The following is a 17,460-nucleotide window of genomic DNA, read 5'->3' as shown; positions in this document are numbered from 1 at the left end:
CAACTCAATGGCAACGAGTTTGGTTTGGTTTTGGTCCGTTTTATCTACTGGAAGAAGGTGCTACTTGAGGGCTGGGTAGGGCTCATTCACCCTTAAATTAACAGTGCCTGGCACAAGGTAGTAACTCAATAGTCCTTTTGTTTTGCCTTGGCCCCAGATCAAGAATTTCCCAGTCTCTGAAACTTAAACCCTTTCAGATAATAAATAAGGTGAGAATAAATTTCACTTATTTTCATTTGTTTTCCTACCAGAAAATTGAGTGTGACAGCAAGGCAGCAGCCGTCATGTTGGCTTGCCAACCGCCTGCCAAGCACTTCACACCTTATCACTAATACTAACAGCCATCCCACAAGATAGGCATTATAATTTCAGTTGTACCGAAAGGGAAGCTGACATTGTCGCCTGCTTTTTTTTCAAAGCTCACACACGGCTAGTAAACGCCCTGGCCTGAAACCCAGGCATCTGCCTCCAGGGTCGTACTCCTAGCCACTCCACTGTGTTTCCTCAACATTCATAGTAATTCTTGCAAATATTTATCTACTCCTGATGTTGGGACTCCGTTAATTCATTACTAGTTTCCTAACGCATGGCTTCAGCGAATACAAACACTACCGCATGTACCTAATATTCTAATAGATTTTGTGCCTTTGAATTCAGGCACCCCCTACCTTTTCTGCTTCCCTGAAGAGTGCAGCCTAGACAATCCTATGGAGCCGTGCTACCCTGTCCCACGAGGTGGCTGTGAGCCAGTATCCACTCGGAGGCACCCAACTTCAACAACCTTTTCTGTATCTACACGATCGTCCTTTCTTACTTTTGTTGGTAATAAATTGCACTCATTTTAAGCTTGAAGTGGCTAAAACACATGGAATATGGTTTTTTTTTTTTTTAATATGTAGTAAAAAAGGACAACAGGAGTTACAGGTAATAGCCCGTGTCTTTAAAAGGCCCCCCCACACATGCCCGCCCCCGCCCGCCCCCGCCCGCCCCCTCCCTGCCATGCCCCAGCCCCGCCCCTCCCGCCCCGCCCCTCTCGTCTCGCCCCGCCCCGCCCCAGGCCGCGTCCTCTCGGGGCGGATCCTTGTCCTAGTGTGTTGCGGAGAGCTGGAGGCCTGAGCGTTCGATACCTGTATGGACTCGCGGATGCCCGGACCTGGCTGAACAGCTGTCTCCGGCTTGTCCGCGTGTCCGCTTGCCCTCTCATTCAAGGTCGAGTCCGAGAGAGCTTGGGCCCGGGAGCAGCGACGCTGGAGTCCGCGCACCTGCATGGAAGCGCCAGGGGACCCCGAGAGCCCACGCCCTCCAGGAGGTGACCGCGGGCGGAGAGTCCGGGTGCGCTCGGGGGCGTCGATCCTGTTTCCTTATCAAAGACGGAATTAGCTTTAACTTGCTTTGTGTCTGAGACATTGAGAAAGGCTGGGGCCTGAACGTGTGGTTTGGATCGCTTTCTCTACCCTTTGGGAGGGGTTGAAATTCAGGGACTGGATGTCGTCTCGTGGCTTTCGTTCCTATAGCTGTGTGTTGAAGAATACAGTCAAATCAGTATGCCGTTAGAAGAGCGTAAAACATTCCGTGTCTAGAACCTCCTGTTCCCCCCTTTTCAACTTTAGCTCATTTTTCCTTCCTCATTTACTCCGAAAGTTTTACAAAGATTCACGTTGCACAGATTTCCTTTTCCTAGACTGCAATGGCAACTTCTGGAAAATAGAGCAAAGCAAATATATTTTTCTCACTTTTTTTTTTTTCTCTCATAACCATTTAGTGTTAAAATGGCTAAAGGATTTGATGGATGGTTGATACTCTGAACAATTTACCTGGTGCCTTCAAGTTGAATGAAAAATTAGTCCTGGGGATAAATGTTAAATTAACTGATGCAAAAGACCAGTAATCAGTGCTAAAAATGATTGATTTATGGGTTTGTGGAACTGGTCTTCGAAGAGTATACCATTCTAGGTATGAATTCACCAGTGGAGTGATTTACATTTCACTTGACTTCAGTACTGCCCTAGAATGCTTAATAAACAGCTAACAATACGTGTTTAAAGCATTATTTAGTCCATGTAGCATATGAAGGTTGTTGTGGGTAATCTAGTTGATTCTGATTCATAGCGACCCTATAGGACAGAGTAGAACTGCCTCATAGGGTTTCCTAGGCTGTAATCTTTACAGGAGCAGATCTCCAGTTCTTAGAACCACTTGGGTAGAGGGGTGGCATTTTGAACCAACTACCATTCGGTTAGCACCCGAGTCTTAACCATCGTGCCACAAGGGCACCTTATATATGAAGGTAGTAACTTGAAAAAACAATAAGGGATATTATACTATAGATAAAAAATAAATACCTTTTGGGCATCACCCTGCTGCCACATCCTTCTTGAATGGATTTATTAAAGACAAAAGCAATAGACTTTATGGTGAAGGCAAGGCAGATCAGATGGTTTGATAAATTCTACTTTGAAATTCTTATCGGGAATACAAAAAAAAAAAAAACCCAAACCCAGTGCTGTTGAGTCAATTCTGACTCATAGGGACCCTATAGGACAGAGTAGAACTGCCCCAAAGAGTTTCCAAGGGGTGTAGTACATTTAAACATTGCAACTACGTACAGAGATTGTGTTACATTTGATCAAATGTACTATTTTCAAAACAGTGCTTGGCTCAGCAAATGTTATCTTGTACCCTGAAATGCCAACGGTGTACTTCTGTCACTAGTCCCAGTTCCAAAACTCCTTGCCATTGAATTGATTCCAACTCACAGCGACCCCAGGAAACCTTGGTGGCATAGTAGTTAAGAGCTATGGCTGCTAACCAAAAGGTCAGCAGTTTGAATCCACCAGGTGCTCTTTGGAAAAGTAGGGGGCAGTTCTTCTCTGTTCTGTAGGGTCGCTGTGAGTTGGAATCAACTCGACAGCAATGAGTTTTGTTTTGGTTTTCATAGTGACCCTATGTGTTACAGAGGAGAACTGCTCCATACGCAGGGCTTTCTGGTTAAGAACTTGGCTGCTAACCAAACGGTTAGCAGTTCGAATCCACCAGCTGCTCCTTGGAAACCCTAAGGGGCAGTTCTCTGCCCTGTAGGGTCTCTATGAGTTGGAATTGACTCGACGGCAATGGGTTTGGCTTTTTGGTTTTAATCTTTACAGAAGCAAATCACCAGGCCTTCCTTCTGCAGCACCGCTGGGTGGGTTCAAACTACCAAACTTTTGGTTAGCGGCCCAGAGCAAACCATTTGCACCACCCAGGGACCTTTGTTGTTGTTAGTTGCTACAGAGTCAATTCCTTAGTCATGGTGACCCATGTGTGTCAGAGTAAAACTGCATTCAGTAGGGTTTTCGAGGCTGTGACCTTTCTGAAGAAGATCGCCAAGCCTGTCTTCCCAGGTTCCTCTGGGTGGGTTCGAACTGCCAGCCTTTCTAGCACTTTACGGTTTGCGCCACCCAGAGACTCCTCCTGGGACCCTAAAAAACCTGTTGCCGTTGAGTCAATTCTAATTTATAGCAATCCTATGGGACAGAGTAGAACTGCCCTATAGGGTTTCCAAGGAGCAGGTAGTGAATTTGAACTGCCAACCTTTTGGTTAGCAGCCAAACGCTTAATCTCTGCACCACTAGGGCTTCCTTGGGACTCTACAGGCCTATAATTGTAGTATGTTTGCATTTAAGGTGATGATTCCCTGGGAACTGCAAGAGAGGCTCCCAGGCAGCTTTCAAGAGAACAGTTTTTTACGCTGATATCAGCTGCGTCCATTAACTTGGGATCCAGTATGTGCTATTCTATTCTTGGGCCCTTTTTCCCCAAGGAGGTAAGAACTTTGTATATCTTTGTGAACTGTTAATTTTTAAAAAAGCCTTCTGAATGATCTCATTTTACACTATGTAAAATATACAAGTCTGCGTGAACTACAACCAACAGAATACGTCTTACAGAATGTCTGATACTAGGAAAAAAAATTCCAGTCAAAAAGAACATCCTTTTGGAAGGTAATTGACCTAAATACAATTGACCTTCTGTGGATTACTTTGCTAGTTATGTAGTTTGCTTAATCTTTGTTTGGTTCCTGCAACTGAAAAAAGAAGATGCACAGAATAAATGAGATTGAAATGTTACTGCAAAAGGTCTAGATTAAGATAGTAACTCACTCTTTCTCTTATAGTTTCTGGTTTATTAGTAGTTTGGAATTAGGAAAATGTGGTCTGCTAAATTCTCTTTTCTGACTTGAATTTTGTATGTATGTGTCTGTTTACCTACATGACAGTCTACATGCAGAGAGGCTCTGCCTCAAACTTGCAGGCAGCCATTAGACTGCTAGAAATGAGGCATGAGCACCCACTGGCATCAACTGTTCTAAGGGTGTTACGTTCACCTGTGATCGAGCCGGACGCACGGGACACTTCCACAGTATTGGCAAAGTGAAAGCTGTTATTATTATTTATAGAAAGCAAACAGTGAACAATAACAACAGATTCCTAAAGGAGAACCACTTACCCTTTTCCAAATAGCTTGCCATGGTTCAGGTCAGGTGCTGTATTCGTGTCACCGCTTCCTCTGGCTACCACCGTGATGCTGCTTGGGGACCTGAACAGCTCCTGAGGCTTCTGCTTTGCCACTGGGCCTCACTGGGCCTTTCCTCACCAACGGCAAGACCCCTGCACAGGATCTCGCAAGCTTCTGCTGCTGCGGGCCCTTCAAAGCCTCTGCTGCCAGCTCCCACCTGGACCTGTGGGGTACCTTGGCTGCCATGTTACTTGGATTCCCAATGCCTGGGGGGGAGGCGTGCAACCCCTACATGGGGCACAGTCAGGCCTCTCTTGCCTTGCACAAGCGTTACAGCTCTTTTAGCTCCACTGGCAAGCCTCCTACCCAGAGGCGTCCAGCTCCACCCTGCTGTAGGAAGACCCCTGCACAGGATCCTCTGAGGCAACCCCTGCATGGGGCACACTCAGGCCTCTGCCCTGCACGGGCAAGTGTTACAGCTCTTCTAGCTCCACAGGCAAACCTCCTGCCCAGAGGTGCACAGCTCTCGCTCTACGGGCTGGGAGACTCACTGCTGCTGTCACTCTCTGTCTTTAACTTTTGACCTTTCTTTTGCGTCTAGGAGGTTCTCAATGCAGGAACCCTGTCCTTGGTCAAAAGGACATGCTGTGCTCAAGACTCTTCTTCTTGATGACAGTGAGGTTCCCCTGAACCTCTTTGGGATTAGCCCTTTTAAGCCTAGCAGGGTGGCAAAATTGACCAGTCCCTTTAGTAGGCCACAGTCACCTTATTAGCATGGTCATAGTAAATTGTCCAATACTTGCAAGGGTTTTATACACCTTATTTGCATAATCCCAGCCAATTATTTTGTGGGAGTTACAAGAGCATGACTAGAAAGGCTATATAAAAGCAATTCACTGGACCACAAATTTCTTATGAAACTAGTGGCAATCTAGATTCTGACTTGAATCTCTTACAGACACTCTTAGGAATTCTAGTTGCACTATACAAAGGAAAGTTTCTGATTAATACTGCCTTCTTACCTCTAATCATAGTCTTTTATGTGGTGTTAGGACTCATAGGGCTGCTGTCGACTCGACGGCAACAGGTTTTTTTTTTTTTAGGATTTATAGATAACGGCACAAACTCAAAGAGAATAGCCCCTAGAGACCATCTGGAAGCTGCGGGTCAAGGGACTATACCAAAAAAAAGAAACAAACCATTGCCATCGAGTTGATTCCAACTCCTAGTGGCATTATAGGACAGGGTAGAACTGCCCCATAGAACTTGCAAGACTGTAAATCTTTATGGAAGCAGACTGCCACATCTTTCTCCCTCAGAGCGACTGGTGGGTTCAAACCGCCAACCTTTTGGTTAGCAGCCAAGCGCTTAGCCACGCCTGCTTCCTGCCTTTCTATTAGCCAGAGCTGATTGTTGTTGTTGTTGTTGTTAGGTCCTGTCAAGTTGGTTCCAACTCATGGCGACCCTATGCACAACAGAATGAAACACTGCCTGGTCCTGCGCCATCCTCACAGTTGTTGCTATGTTTGAGCCCATTGTTGCAGCCGCTGTGTGCAGAGCTGACTAGGTGAAGGTGAAACAGCACCCTTCTTGAATTCTGGTGCCAGATTCCTACCTTTGCTTATCCTTTTTCTGGTCACCTACATGCTCTGTCGGAGGATCACACGTGAATGAGATACTGCTTTAATAGCTGTTCTGGTCTCCTAATGTGAGGCAGAATCAACTTTCCAAAAGGTGGGTGCAGCTACTGCCACAGTGCGGGGTTCTGCATCGCTGCATTTGGTTCCTAGTGCTACCATAACAAAGCACTGCAAACTGGGTGGCTTAAAACAATAGAAATTTACTGTCTCCCAGTTTTGGAGGTTAGAAGTTGGAAATCAGGGTGTCAGCAGGGCCATGCTCCCTCTGGAGGTTCTGGGTGAGAATCCTTCCTTGCCTCTTCCAATTTCTGGTGGTTCCAGACGCTTCACTCCAGTCCGTGCCTTCATCTTTGCATGGCCTTCTTCTCTTGCCTCAAATCTCCCTCGGCCTTTCTCTTAGAAAGATACCTGCCATTGGATTTAAGGAGGCCTGGTCATACAGTGGTTAAGCACTTGGCTGCTAACCAAGAGGTCTGCAGTTCGAACTCAGCAGCCACTCAGTGGGAGAAAGATGTGGCAGTCTGTTTCTGTAAAGATTACAACCTTGGAAACCCTATGGGGCAGTTCTACTGTGTAGTATAGAGTCACTATGAGTAGCTATGAGGTAACTCCCATGATAATCTCAACCCTATGGCAGTGGGTTTTGTGTCATTGGATTTAGGACCCACCCTGATCCAGGATGATCTTATCTTGAGATCTTTAACTAAATTATATGTGCAAAGACCGTTTTTGGAAACAAGGCCACATTCACAGGTCCTGGGTGTTAGAACATGGACATATCTTTTGGGGGACCACTCTTAAAGCTACCAGAGTCCCTTTGTGGTGGAAATGGTTAAGCTCATGGCTGCTAACCAAAAGGTTGGCAGGTTGAGTCCACTCAGAGGCAAAAGGCCTGGCGATCTACTTCTGAAAAATCAGCTATTGAAAACCCTGTGGAGCACAGTTCTACTCTGACACACATCGGTCACCAGGAGTCAGAATCAACTTCACAGCAACTGGCAATTGGTATTCATCCCATTACAGTCTCCATCCCATTTCCATTATGGTCTCCATCCTGCTCCCACAATGTATGTAGGAACATGCACAAGATGGGCTGTTGTAACCATGTAACCTCATCTGTGACATAGGGCCAGCTAAAAATACATCCCTTATTTAATTGTGGAATATCATGTAAAACAACACTTCATAGTGATTTTGGCTTATGATGATGGCCCAATAAATATTGTTATTACCACTGTATATTTTCTGTCAGACTCTAGAATTAAATACTTTTCAGATCTGTTAATGCCACCTGATCAGTGAATATTCTCCCTACGTTTTAATGGACTCCTTTAGTAATACCTTCCCTTTAAGGTACTTGACCATTGTGTAGTTGTCGTTGTTACGTGCTGTCGAGTTGGTTCTGGTCATGTAACCCTAAGTACAATAGAATGAAACACTGCCCAGTCCTGCACCATCCTCCAGTCATTGTTAGGCGTGAACCCGTTGTTACAGCCACTGTGTCAATCCATCTCCTTTAGGGTCTTCCTCTTCACTAATCCTCTCCTTTACTGAGCATGATGTCCTTCTCCAGGGACTGGTCCCCTATGATAACATGTCCAAAGTACATGAAAGTCTCTTCATCCTCCCTTCTAAGAAGCATTCTGGCTGTATTTCTTCCTAGACAGATTTGTTCGTTCTTCTGGCAGTCCATGGCATAGTTAGTATTCTTCGCCAACACTGTAATTCAGAAGCATCAATTCTTCTTTGGTTTTCCTCATCCATTGTCCAGCTTTTGCATGTGTATGAGGGGATTGTGTAGTAGAAATTTAAAATTTATGTTCCAGTGTACATACAGCATAGCCTTTTCTTAGGATAACTTTGTAGGTATCTTTTATAATATTTCGTTGTCTCCACATCATTCTTTCATGTGCTTATGAGTGCTTAAAAGGGAATGGCTAATTCTGAATCCCACAGAATTATGGGTTTCAACCCTACCTAAGCAATCAATTATTGCAGTGCAGTGGGCCTCTGTGCCCTCATCCACCATCAGGTGGTTAACGAGCACATTTCTGGGGCCTTCTAAAGTTTAGCTTGTTGTTAGTTGCTAGCTCATGATGACCTTATGCTTAAAAGAATGAAACGTTGCCCAGTTCTGCACCATGTTCATGATTTGATTAGTACATTTAAGTCATTGTTGTAGTTATTGTGTCAGTTGGTCTCACTGAGATTTTGCCTCATTTTTGTCAGTCCTTTACCAAAACATGATGTTCTTTTCTAGTGACTGGTCATTCCTGATGATATGTCCAAAGTAAGTGAGTCAGTCTCTCATATGAGGAACATCCTGATTGTGTTTCTTAGCATAGTTTAATTTAGAGCCATAGAATTCAGCTATCAGATTTCCTGTAGTATTATACTATGAGAAATGTGGAGTTTATTTGAAGAGACATAACCTGGCATGAAAAGAATATCTTTGAGAAAGGCAAGGATTGAATGATGATGATTTCTTTACATGGTGAGCATTGGAGAAAAAACTTTATCTTGAACTTGTAGTTAGGGAGATGTTGTAGAGAACTGATTTTGAAGGGTGTGGAAGAGTGTGTGTGTGTGTGTTTCTGTTTTAAAAGTTGTTCGTGAACTTTCTGAAGCCCTGGCAAAGAATAAATCTAAATTGGTCTCTTCTGACCACAAATATTCACTGCTGACTCCTTGGTACAATGCCTGACGCATAAAAAGTGCCCGGTAAATGACTAATTGAGAGGACAGAGAATTGTGTAGTTCAAGTTTTGTGCTTCCCAGTATGTGAAGTTGCAAATTCTGTCTATTGTTTTAAAGGAATTAAACTCATATTTTAACTCCTTAGGAGCCCTGGTGGCACAGCAGTTAAGAGCTTGGCTGCTAACCAGCTGCTCTTTGGAAACCCTATGAGGCAGTTATTCTCTGTCCTGTAGGGTCACTATGAGCCAGAATCGACTTGACGGCAACTTTTTTTTTTTTATTTTGGGTTTAACTCCCTAAGTTGCTATAGTTAGAACCTGATGTAAAATCTACCATATTTCCACAGCTTAAAACATTTTAAAACCGTCTCTGTTTATGAACGTGAATTCAATTGTAAATTACAACTAAGGGTAGCATTTGAAGTTCAAAGGAAGTATATTCAGGATAAATTCTACATGAATTCTACATAGCCTGTAGCAATTTAGGCGCTCACTCTTAAAATAAGCTATAAACGTGAACAGTTAAAATTGATGGCTAAGCTATCCTAGGTGTTTCTGGAGAACATAGAATGTCAGGGAAACATTTTTGATCTATGTTTTTGATGTCAGAAAGAAAACTTTGGCTTCTCCAAAATGTCGTGTACCAGTAAAAACCGGTTGCCGTCAAGCCGATTCTGACTCATCGCGACCCCATGCGTGCAGAGGAGAACGGCCCCATTTTGTTTGCAGTGGCTGATCTGTGGGAAGCAGATTGCCAGGGCTTTCTTTCAAGGTGCCTCTGGGTGGACTTGAACTGCCAGCCTTTTGGTTAGCAGCTGAGTATGCTCGCACCACCCACAGTGTCAGGTTGGCACCACTGTTAGGAATAGAGGCTCAGCCCGAATGGGCCTTGGATGTGACTATGTGCCAGCTCATGGAATCTCCTAGTCTTGAGCATTTTGACTGTCAAAGTGTTTTTTGGTTTTTAGTGATGTCTGACCCTGTAACCAAATGTACTACCAGGAGGGGGCTGTGTCTAGATGAGCCGTTTTCTTAGTCTCATGAGTGAAGCACAGCCCACATTTTCTCATCCAGGGTTTATTTTTTACTCTCTACTTCTGATTTTTGCCAGGCTATTTTTTTATAGCTCACAGTTCTTTATAACCTTCATGTTAGAAAACAGGTTTTATTACAGTTTCTTTTCCTTCCGTAACACATTTATTTTAAAATAATAATCTTTGAATTTGTTACACAGATAAAGGTTACAAGAGATGCTCTACTTTAATAAAAGTTCCGTTTTTTCGCATTGATGCCAATTTGTCTTTCAAACTTTGTTTTCTTTCCCATTTCTTTCAAGGCTGAAAAGAAAGGAGCCAGCAATACAGTTATTGGTATGATCTTTGGATGTTACGCGTTGTTTAACTTGCTGGCATCTTTGGCTTTTGGAAAATATGTAAGTATTAAGGTTTATGTACTCATTTTGATTTTTTAAAAATAGTGTAATGAGTTACTCCGATTTACTCATCTAGAATTTTCACTAATATGAAAATAATCACTGTTATATGTTATGAATCATGCTACCGTTGGCAGTTTTGTTCTCAGAGTCGATTGATTTTTAACTTCTTCAATGTTTGTAAACAATGTATGTTGTCATTCCATAAAGGTGTTTGAATTTCATGTGAAAAGCATGAGTTATGCAAGCTGGTTATGCAAAGTCCTTGAGTTCACAGCTCTGATCAGAGATGGTTTTAAACAGATAACTATGTCTGGAGTTGAATTGAATTATTATACATTATGTAATAATTGAATTATTATGTATTGTACTAACTGCATGTCTTCTCAAAGTCCTATATTTCCTGACACAGTAAATTTTTTATGTCAATACAGACTTGTAGCAGTCATCAACTTATTACTCTTTTTTGATATTTGTTATAGCTTGTACATATTGGAGCAAAGTTTATGTTTGTAGCAGGAATGTTTGTCTCAGGAGGAGTTACAGTTCTCTTTGGGTAAGTCATTTTCTGATGTGTCGGGGAGCTTGAACAGATTTCAGAATTTGTGTTCAATTTGGAATATTACTGGCTTCTTTAAATCAGTCAGTACCACTGATTGTCGGTTGAGTGCACTGCCTGTGCTGGAGACTAGTAGCAAAGGGAATCAGGTGTTGTGGAGAACGGGGATGGATATCATTGATCTTAAGGAAAGTCCCCCCGGGGATCACAGTTAAGCTGGCTACTGAATATTTATTAGGACACTGGTGATTGTGACTGACAGAAATTGGCCTATGCAAAAGTCGCCACAGTCGCCAGGGGGAGAGAATGCTCTGATTGGCCAGGCTGGGGTTATGTGCCCAATGTGGGGCGGGATGGTTCCACTATTGCTAGAAGAGGGAAAGTGAGTGCCAGGGGTAAAACAGCTATGCAGGATCTTAAACTTAGAGTTCCTTGAACCATCAGCATAGTGGCAGATTATGTGGAAGAACTTAAGTAATTGGGGGAACATAGAGGAATGATCAGAGTATAGTGACATTATGATGAATTAAACTCAGTAAATCCTTCATACCTGTTATCATCGAGTTGATTTCAGCTCATAACAACCCTATAGGACAGGGTAGAACTGCTCCATAGGGTTTCCAAGGAGGGCTGGTAGATTTGAACTGCCAACCTTTTGGCTAGCAGCTGAGCTCTTAACCACTGCAACACCAGGGCTCCAAATCCTTCATATCAAATGTAATTTTGATGGATGTTTTTTTTTTTTTTTTTTGAAGGAATCGTCTATTTTTTGCATTCGTTCTTTTTCTGAAGTTTTGAGCCCTTCCATCGAACCTGGTATCATTCTGGGTCCTTCTTTCTGTGTAGATTCTTGTCAGTGTGATTCTACATATTCCAACAAGGCCTATTTAGTTGTTGTAGTTAGTTGCTATTGAGTCAATTCCAACTTATAGTGACTCTATATGTTCAGAGTAGAACTGAACTCCATAGGGTTTTCAGGGCTGTTTCCTTTCAAAACAAGATTGCCAGGCTTTACTTCTGAGGCATATCTGGATAAGTCTGAACAGCCAACCTTTTGGTCAGTAGTCCACCACTTAACCATTTACGGCACTCAGGGACTCCTACAAGCTCTATTTATTTTTATCATCCAGGGGTCTCTCTTAGTTATCTACTGCTGCTATAACAGAAATATCACAAGTGGATGTCTTTAACAAATTTATTTTCTGAATTCAGGTGCCAGCTCTGGCGAAAGGCTTTTCTCTCTGTCATCTCTGGGGAAGGCCCTTGTCTTTGAGCTTCTGTTTGTGGGCTGCTCTTCACATGGCTTGCCATCTCTCTTCCCCCATCTCTGCTCTGCTTGCTTATTTAATCTCTTTTATCTTTCAAAAGAGATTGCCTCAAGATACGTCCTAGCCTGCCTCATTAACAAAGACAGCCTATTCCCAATTGGAATTATAACCACAGGCATAGAGGTTAGGATTTACAACACATATTTTGGGGGGATATGATTCAATCCATAACAAGAGAAATTATGTCAGCAAAGAAGGGCAACTAAACTGCCAATATGACTGAAATTGTTTTTAAAAAAAAGGGAAATTTTCCCCTGGTGAAAGTATGATAAAGCAACTCATTAAAAGACTCATATTCTAAGGAGATTTATTCTAATAATTATGGTTAGGTACTACTGCTTTCAGTGAATATAGTTATGAATATAGTTAAAAAATATAATACAGGAAAAAAAAAACTAAACCCAACTTGATATTTGAAAATTGTTTTATTCCTTTTTAGTGTGTTGGACAAAGCTCCAGAAGGACCAATATTTATTGCTCTGTGTTTTCTCGTGAGGGTGGCAGATGCCGTAAGCTTTGCTGCAGCAATAACTGCTTCTTTTTCTATCCTCGTGAAGGCCTTTCCAAATAATGTGGCAACAGTATTGGTATGTATTTCCTAAATTTGTCCTATTTTGGCTTTATTCGGGGCTAAAATATTTAACCTTCAAAATTATACCTGGGTTCCATTCTTCTTTATCTGCCTTTCTCTCCTCTCTGTGCCTTTGTTACCTTGTGCCCTGATTTCTACTTCTAGCAGCAAAGCTGTCAGTACCTGCACCGTTAGTTACATAGGTGTTCAACCTGCACTTAGAATTTCCTAAATGGGACGTTTGATAGGTAAATGTGGTCCAAACCAAATATTCCTTTTTACCTTTTTTTTTTTTTAACCTCTCAGCAGTATTTTGCTCTCTGCAGCCTAGATTGTGGCTGAGATGCTTAAAGCCTTCCTCTGCTTCAGAAGAGTTATGTCTAGTGGCAAAACTCTCAATTTATACCAGAACTCTTCCTCCACTGTTCCCAGACTCATGGACAGGACCGTAGAGAGCATTTCAGGTCCTTAAGTGCCTCTGGGCTCGCTGTCTGAGGATTGTCCTTTTATTTTGCCGTAAAAATCCAGAGCCTGGTGGCCTCGTATTGACGTACATTCTCCTGTATTGCCTAGAACCATGTAGGCTGGTATCAGTGTAATACCAGATTCCTGTCCCAGCTCTGTGCTGCTGCCTCCCTGACCCTGAGCAGGCTTTCCCCTAGCCCTCTTCTCTGGGCTCCTTTATCACTGAAGAACACTTGGTCTGCATATCAGACGAAAGGTCACCCTCACAGCATACACTTCTCCTTCAGAAATGAAGATCTAATCAGCTTAGTGCCAAAGACTCCCTCATTTACCCCAGTACTACTGTTGTTTCTAAGTTCTCTCTATCAGCACACTACTTGCTGCATAATAGTTCTCACTTTTTATTAGCTGGATGGGTTCATTTTAGGTTCTGATTGTGTGTGTGGGTGGGAACCATTTGTAACAGTTTACTATGCTGGGAATGACAACTCGAAGAGGAATGGTGTTGCATTCATAGTTAAAAAGAACGTTTCAAGATCTATCCTGAAGTATAACGCTGTCAGTGATAGGATAATATCCATATGCCTACAAGGAAGACCAGTTAATATGACTATTATTCAGATTTACCCACCAACCACTAGGGCCAAAGATGAAGAAATAGAAGATTTTTTATCAGCTGCTGCAGTCTGAAATTGATCGAACATGCAATCAAGGTGCATTGATAATTACTGGCAATTGAAATGCAAAAGTTGGAAACAAAGAAGAAGGATCAGTACTTGGAAAATATGGCTTTGGTGATAGAAACAATGCTGGAGATTGAATGATAGAATTTTGCAAGACCAATGACTTCTTCATTGCAAATACCTTCTTTCACCAACATAAACAGCAAGTATACACATGGACCTCACCAGGTGGAATGCACTGAAATCAAATTGACTACATCTGTGGAAAGAGACGATGGAAAAGATCAGTCAGAACAAGACCAGGGGCCGACTGTGGAACAGACCATCAATTGCTCATATGCAAGTTCAAGCTGAAACTGAAGAAAATCGGAGCAAGTCCACAAGAGCCAAAATATCACCTTGAGTATATCCCACCTGAATTTAGAGACCATAGAAGAACAGATTTGACGCATTGAGCATTAGTGACCGAAGACCAGATGACTTGTGGAATGACATCAAGGACATCATCCATGAAGAAAGCAAGAGGTCATTGAAAATACAGGAAAGAAAGAAAAGACCAAGATGGATGTCAGAGGAAACTCTGAAACTTGCTCTTGAGCGTTGAGCAGCTAAAGCAAAAGGAAGAATTGATGAAGTTAAAGAACTGAACAGAAGATTTCAAAGGGCCTCTTGAGAAGACGAAGTAAAGTATTATAATGACATGCAAAGAGCTGGAGATGGAAAACCAAAGGGAAGAACATGCTCGGTGTTTCTCAAGCTGAAAGAACTGAAGAAAAAATTCAAGCCTCAATTTGCAATAGTGAAGGATTCCATGGGGAAAATATTAAATGACGCAGGAAGCATCAAAAGAAGATGGAAGGAACACACAGAGTCATTATACCAAAAAGAATTAGCTGATGTTCAGCCATTTCAAGAGGTGGCATATGATCAGGAACCGATGGTACTAAAGGAAGAAGTCCAAGCTGCTCTGAAGGCATTGGTGAAAAACAAGGCTCCAGGAATTGATGGAATATCAATTGAGATGTTTCAACAAACAGATGCATCGCTGGTGGTGCTCACTTGTCTATGCCAAGAAATATGGAAGACAGCTTCCTGGCCAACTGACTGGAAGAGATCCATATTTATGCCTATTCCCAAGAAAAGTGATCCAACCAAATGCAGAAACTGTGAAACTATCATTAATATCTCATGCAAGCAATATTTTGCTGAAGATCATTCAAAAATGGCTGCAGCAGTATATCGACAGGGAACTGCCAGAAATTCAGGCCAGTTTCAGAAGAGGATGTGGAATCGGGGATATCATTGCTGATGTCAGATGGATCCTGGCTGAAAGCAGAGAAGACCAGAAGGATGTTTACCTGTGTTTTATTGACTATGCAAAGGCATTCGACTGTGTGGATCGTAACAAACTATGGATACCATTGGGAAGAATGGGAATTCCAGAACACTTAATTGTGCTCATAAGGAACCTTTACATAGATCAAGAGGCGGTTGTTCGTACAGAACAAGGGGATACTGATTGGTTTAAAGTCAGGAAAGGTGAGCATCAAGGTTGTATTCTTTCACCATACCTATTCAATCTGTATGCTGAGCAAATAATCCGAGAAGCTGGACTATATGAAGAAGAACGGGGCATCAGGATTGGAGGAAGACACATTAACAACTTGCGTTATGCAGATGACACAATGTTGCTTGCTGAAAGTGAAGAGGGTTTGAAGCACTTACAAATGAAGATCAAAGACCACAGCCTTCAGTATGGATTACACCTCAACATAAAACAAAAATCCTCACAACTGGACCAGTGAGCAACATCATGATAAACGGAGAAAAGATTGAAGTTGTCAAGGATTTCATTTTACTTGGATCCACCATCAACAGCCATGGAAGCAGCAGTCAAGAAATTAAAGGACACATTGCATTGGGTAAATCTGCTGCAAACCCCGCCCCCCCGCAAAAGGACCTCTTTAGAGTGTTGAAGAGCAAAGATGTCACCGTGAAGACTAAGGTGCGCCTGACCCAAGCCATGGTATTTTCAATGGCGTCATATGCATGTGAAAGCTGGACAATGAATAAGGAAGACCGAAGAAGAATTGACACATTTTAATTGTGATTTTGGCGAAGAGTATTGAATATACCATGGACTGCCAAAAGAACGAACAAATCTGTCTTAGAAGAAGTACAGCCAGCATGCTCCTTAGAAGCAAGGATGGCGAGACTGCGTCTTACATACTTTGGACATGTTGTCAGGAGGGATCAGTCCCTGGAGAAGGACATCATGCTTGGCAGAGTACAGGGTCAGCGGAAAAGAGGAAGATCCTCAATGAGGTTGATTGATGCAGTGGCTGCAACAGTGAGCTCAAGCATAACAACGATTGTAAGGATGGCTCAGGACAGGGCAGTGTTTCTGTTGTGCATAGGGTCGCTATGAGTCGGAACTGACTCGATGGCACCTAACAACAACAACAAGCATTTGGCATGTAGTGGTAGCCTCTGTTACAGGCAAGCTGTTTACATTTCCTGGAGATACGTTTCTCAAAGAGGGTTCAATGGCACACTAGTCCCTGATCATGTTCCATAAAAACAAGGTTTTGTGGCTAAACATTTTTGGAGCGTATTGTATGCTGTCCCCCAACTTAGAGATGTCTAGTTCGCATTCACATTTTAAGGCCCTGAGAAACCCTGTAGTAAAGATACTTTGTTTAAAGTTCTACATCTCAGTTTGACCGTGGAATTTCTTTTTACCAAACACCACGTGTTGACCTCTTAAAGAGCATGTCTGTGGAACACTCTAGGAGATGCTGCCTGAGAAATTCCTCTGATTGTTGACAGCCACCCATTGGATTTTCTGATCAGCAGGGGGAGACCAGTGTTGGCATACCACGTTTCTATATAAAATTGCTGCCAAAAGCCAACACGTGTGACGTGGTAGTTGATCAGGATGACCTTATAGTGATTAAATATAGAAACCCTGTATGTTTTGTGAAGTTTTGAAAGCTAATGAACTACTACGACGTCCTCTATGAGGTCTGAGGACATAAGGTTGCAAGTCATAAGTTTGCTTAAAGCCTCTAAACACTAGATTTATTTAAAATGGTATAATTTCTGTAGTTTTAATAGGAAAGTCCCTGTCCCCCATGACACTGTTTTACTTATTTTAACCCTAATTAACAACAACAATAAAATAATTTTATAGGTGCAAAACTCAGAAGTTATAAAAGAGGATACAGGTAGTCCCCAACATATGACATATTCGAGTTACGACAAACTGCATTTATGATAATGTTTTTTTTTTGTACATCTCATCTTTAGTAATATGTACTGCATACAGTGTTGCAGGACGTAATTTGCTGATGTTATCATTCTCACATATTCACTCAAAAATGTCCAAAGATCAATTTTATAAGGATACTAATAATAAAAGGCAATAATAATGAAAACGGAAAAAAAGAGGTGTTCGACTCATGTCAGAACCGATTTACGGTGGAGTCCTTAGAATGGAAACCTGTCATAAATTGGAGACTACTCAAACTGTGCAAAGTTCCATGTCCACACCTGTTGCCCAGCTACCTAGTCCTCCTGTTATACCTGCTGG

At 42.4% G+C, this 17,460-nt stretch overlaps 1 protein-coding gene across 11 annotated transcripts in view; it reads left to right on the top strand.

The window, feature by feature from the left end:
- Nucleotides 1-1,070: 1,070 nt before the first annotated feature.
- The window catches only part of SLC18B1 (solute carrier family 18 member B1), a 38,988-nt gene continuing 22,598 nt past the window's right edge, over nucleotides 1,071-17,460 (top strand). For 9 of the 11 annotated variants that reach the window (XR_007519306.1, XR_007519305.1, XM_049901021.1 and 6 more), the window contains exons 1-5: nucleotides 1,071-1,309; nucleotides 3,663-3,802; nucleotides 10,167-10,262; nucleotides 10,745-10,818; nucleotides 12,589-12,736. Coding sequence is in view for 9 of the 11 variants with exons in the window: in XM_049901021.1 (XP_049756978.1) it covers nucleotides 1,267-1,309; nucleotides 3,663-3,802; nucleotides 10,167-10,262; nucleotides 10,745-10,818; nucleotides 12,589-12,736 (501 nt within the window). In the remaining 2 variants the exon portion in view is untranslated. Of the gene's footprint in view, nucleotides 1,333-3,662; nucleotides 3,803-10,166; nucleotides 10,263-10,744; nucleotides 10,819-12,588; nucleotides 12,737-17,460 lie in introns of all 11 variants that reach the window. The other 2 variants (XM_049901048.1, XM_049901076.1) reach the window with 2 other exon arrangements.

This window comes from Elephas maximus, chromosome 1 (genome assembly GCF_024166365.1).
Source record: "Elephas maximus indicus isolate mEleMax1 chromosome 1, mEleMax1 primary haplotype, whole genome shotgun sequence".
Lineage (NCBI taxonomy): Eukaryota > Metazoa > Chordata > Mammalia > Proboscidea > Elephantidae > Elephas > Elephas maximus.
The sequence above is the reverse complement of the archived record's forward strand: the minus strand, read 5'-3'. Positions and strand labels throughout refer to the sequence as shown.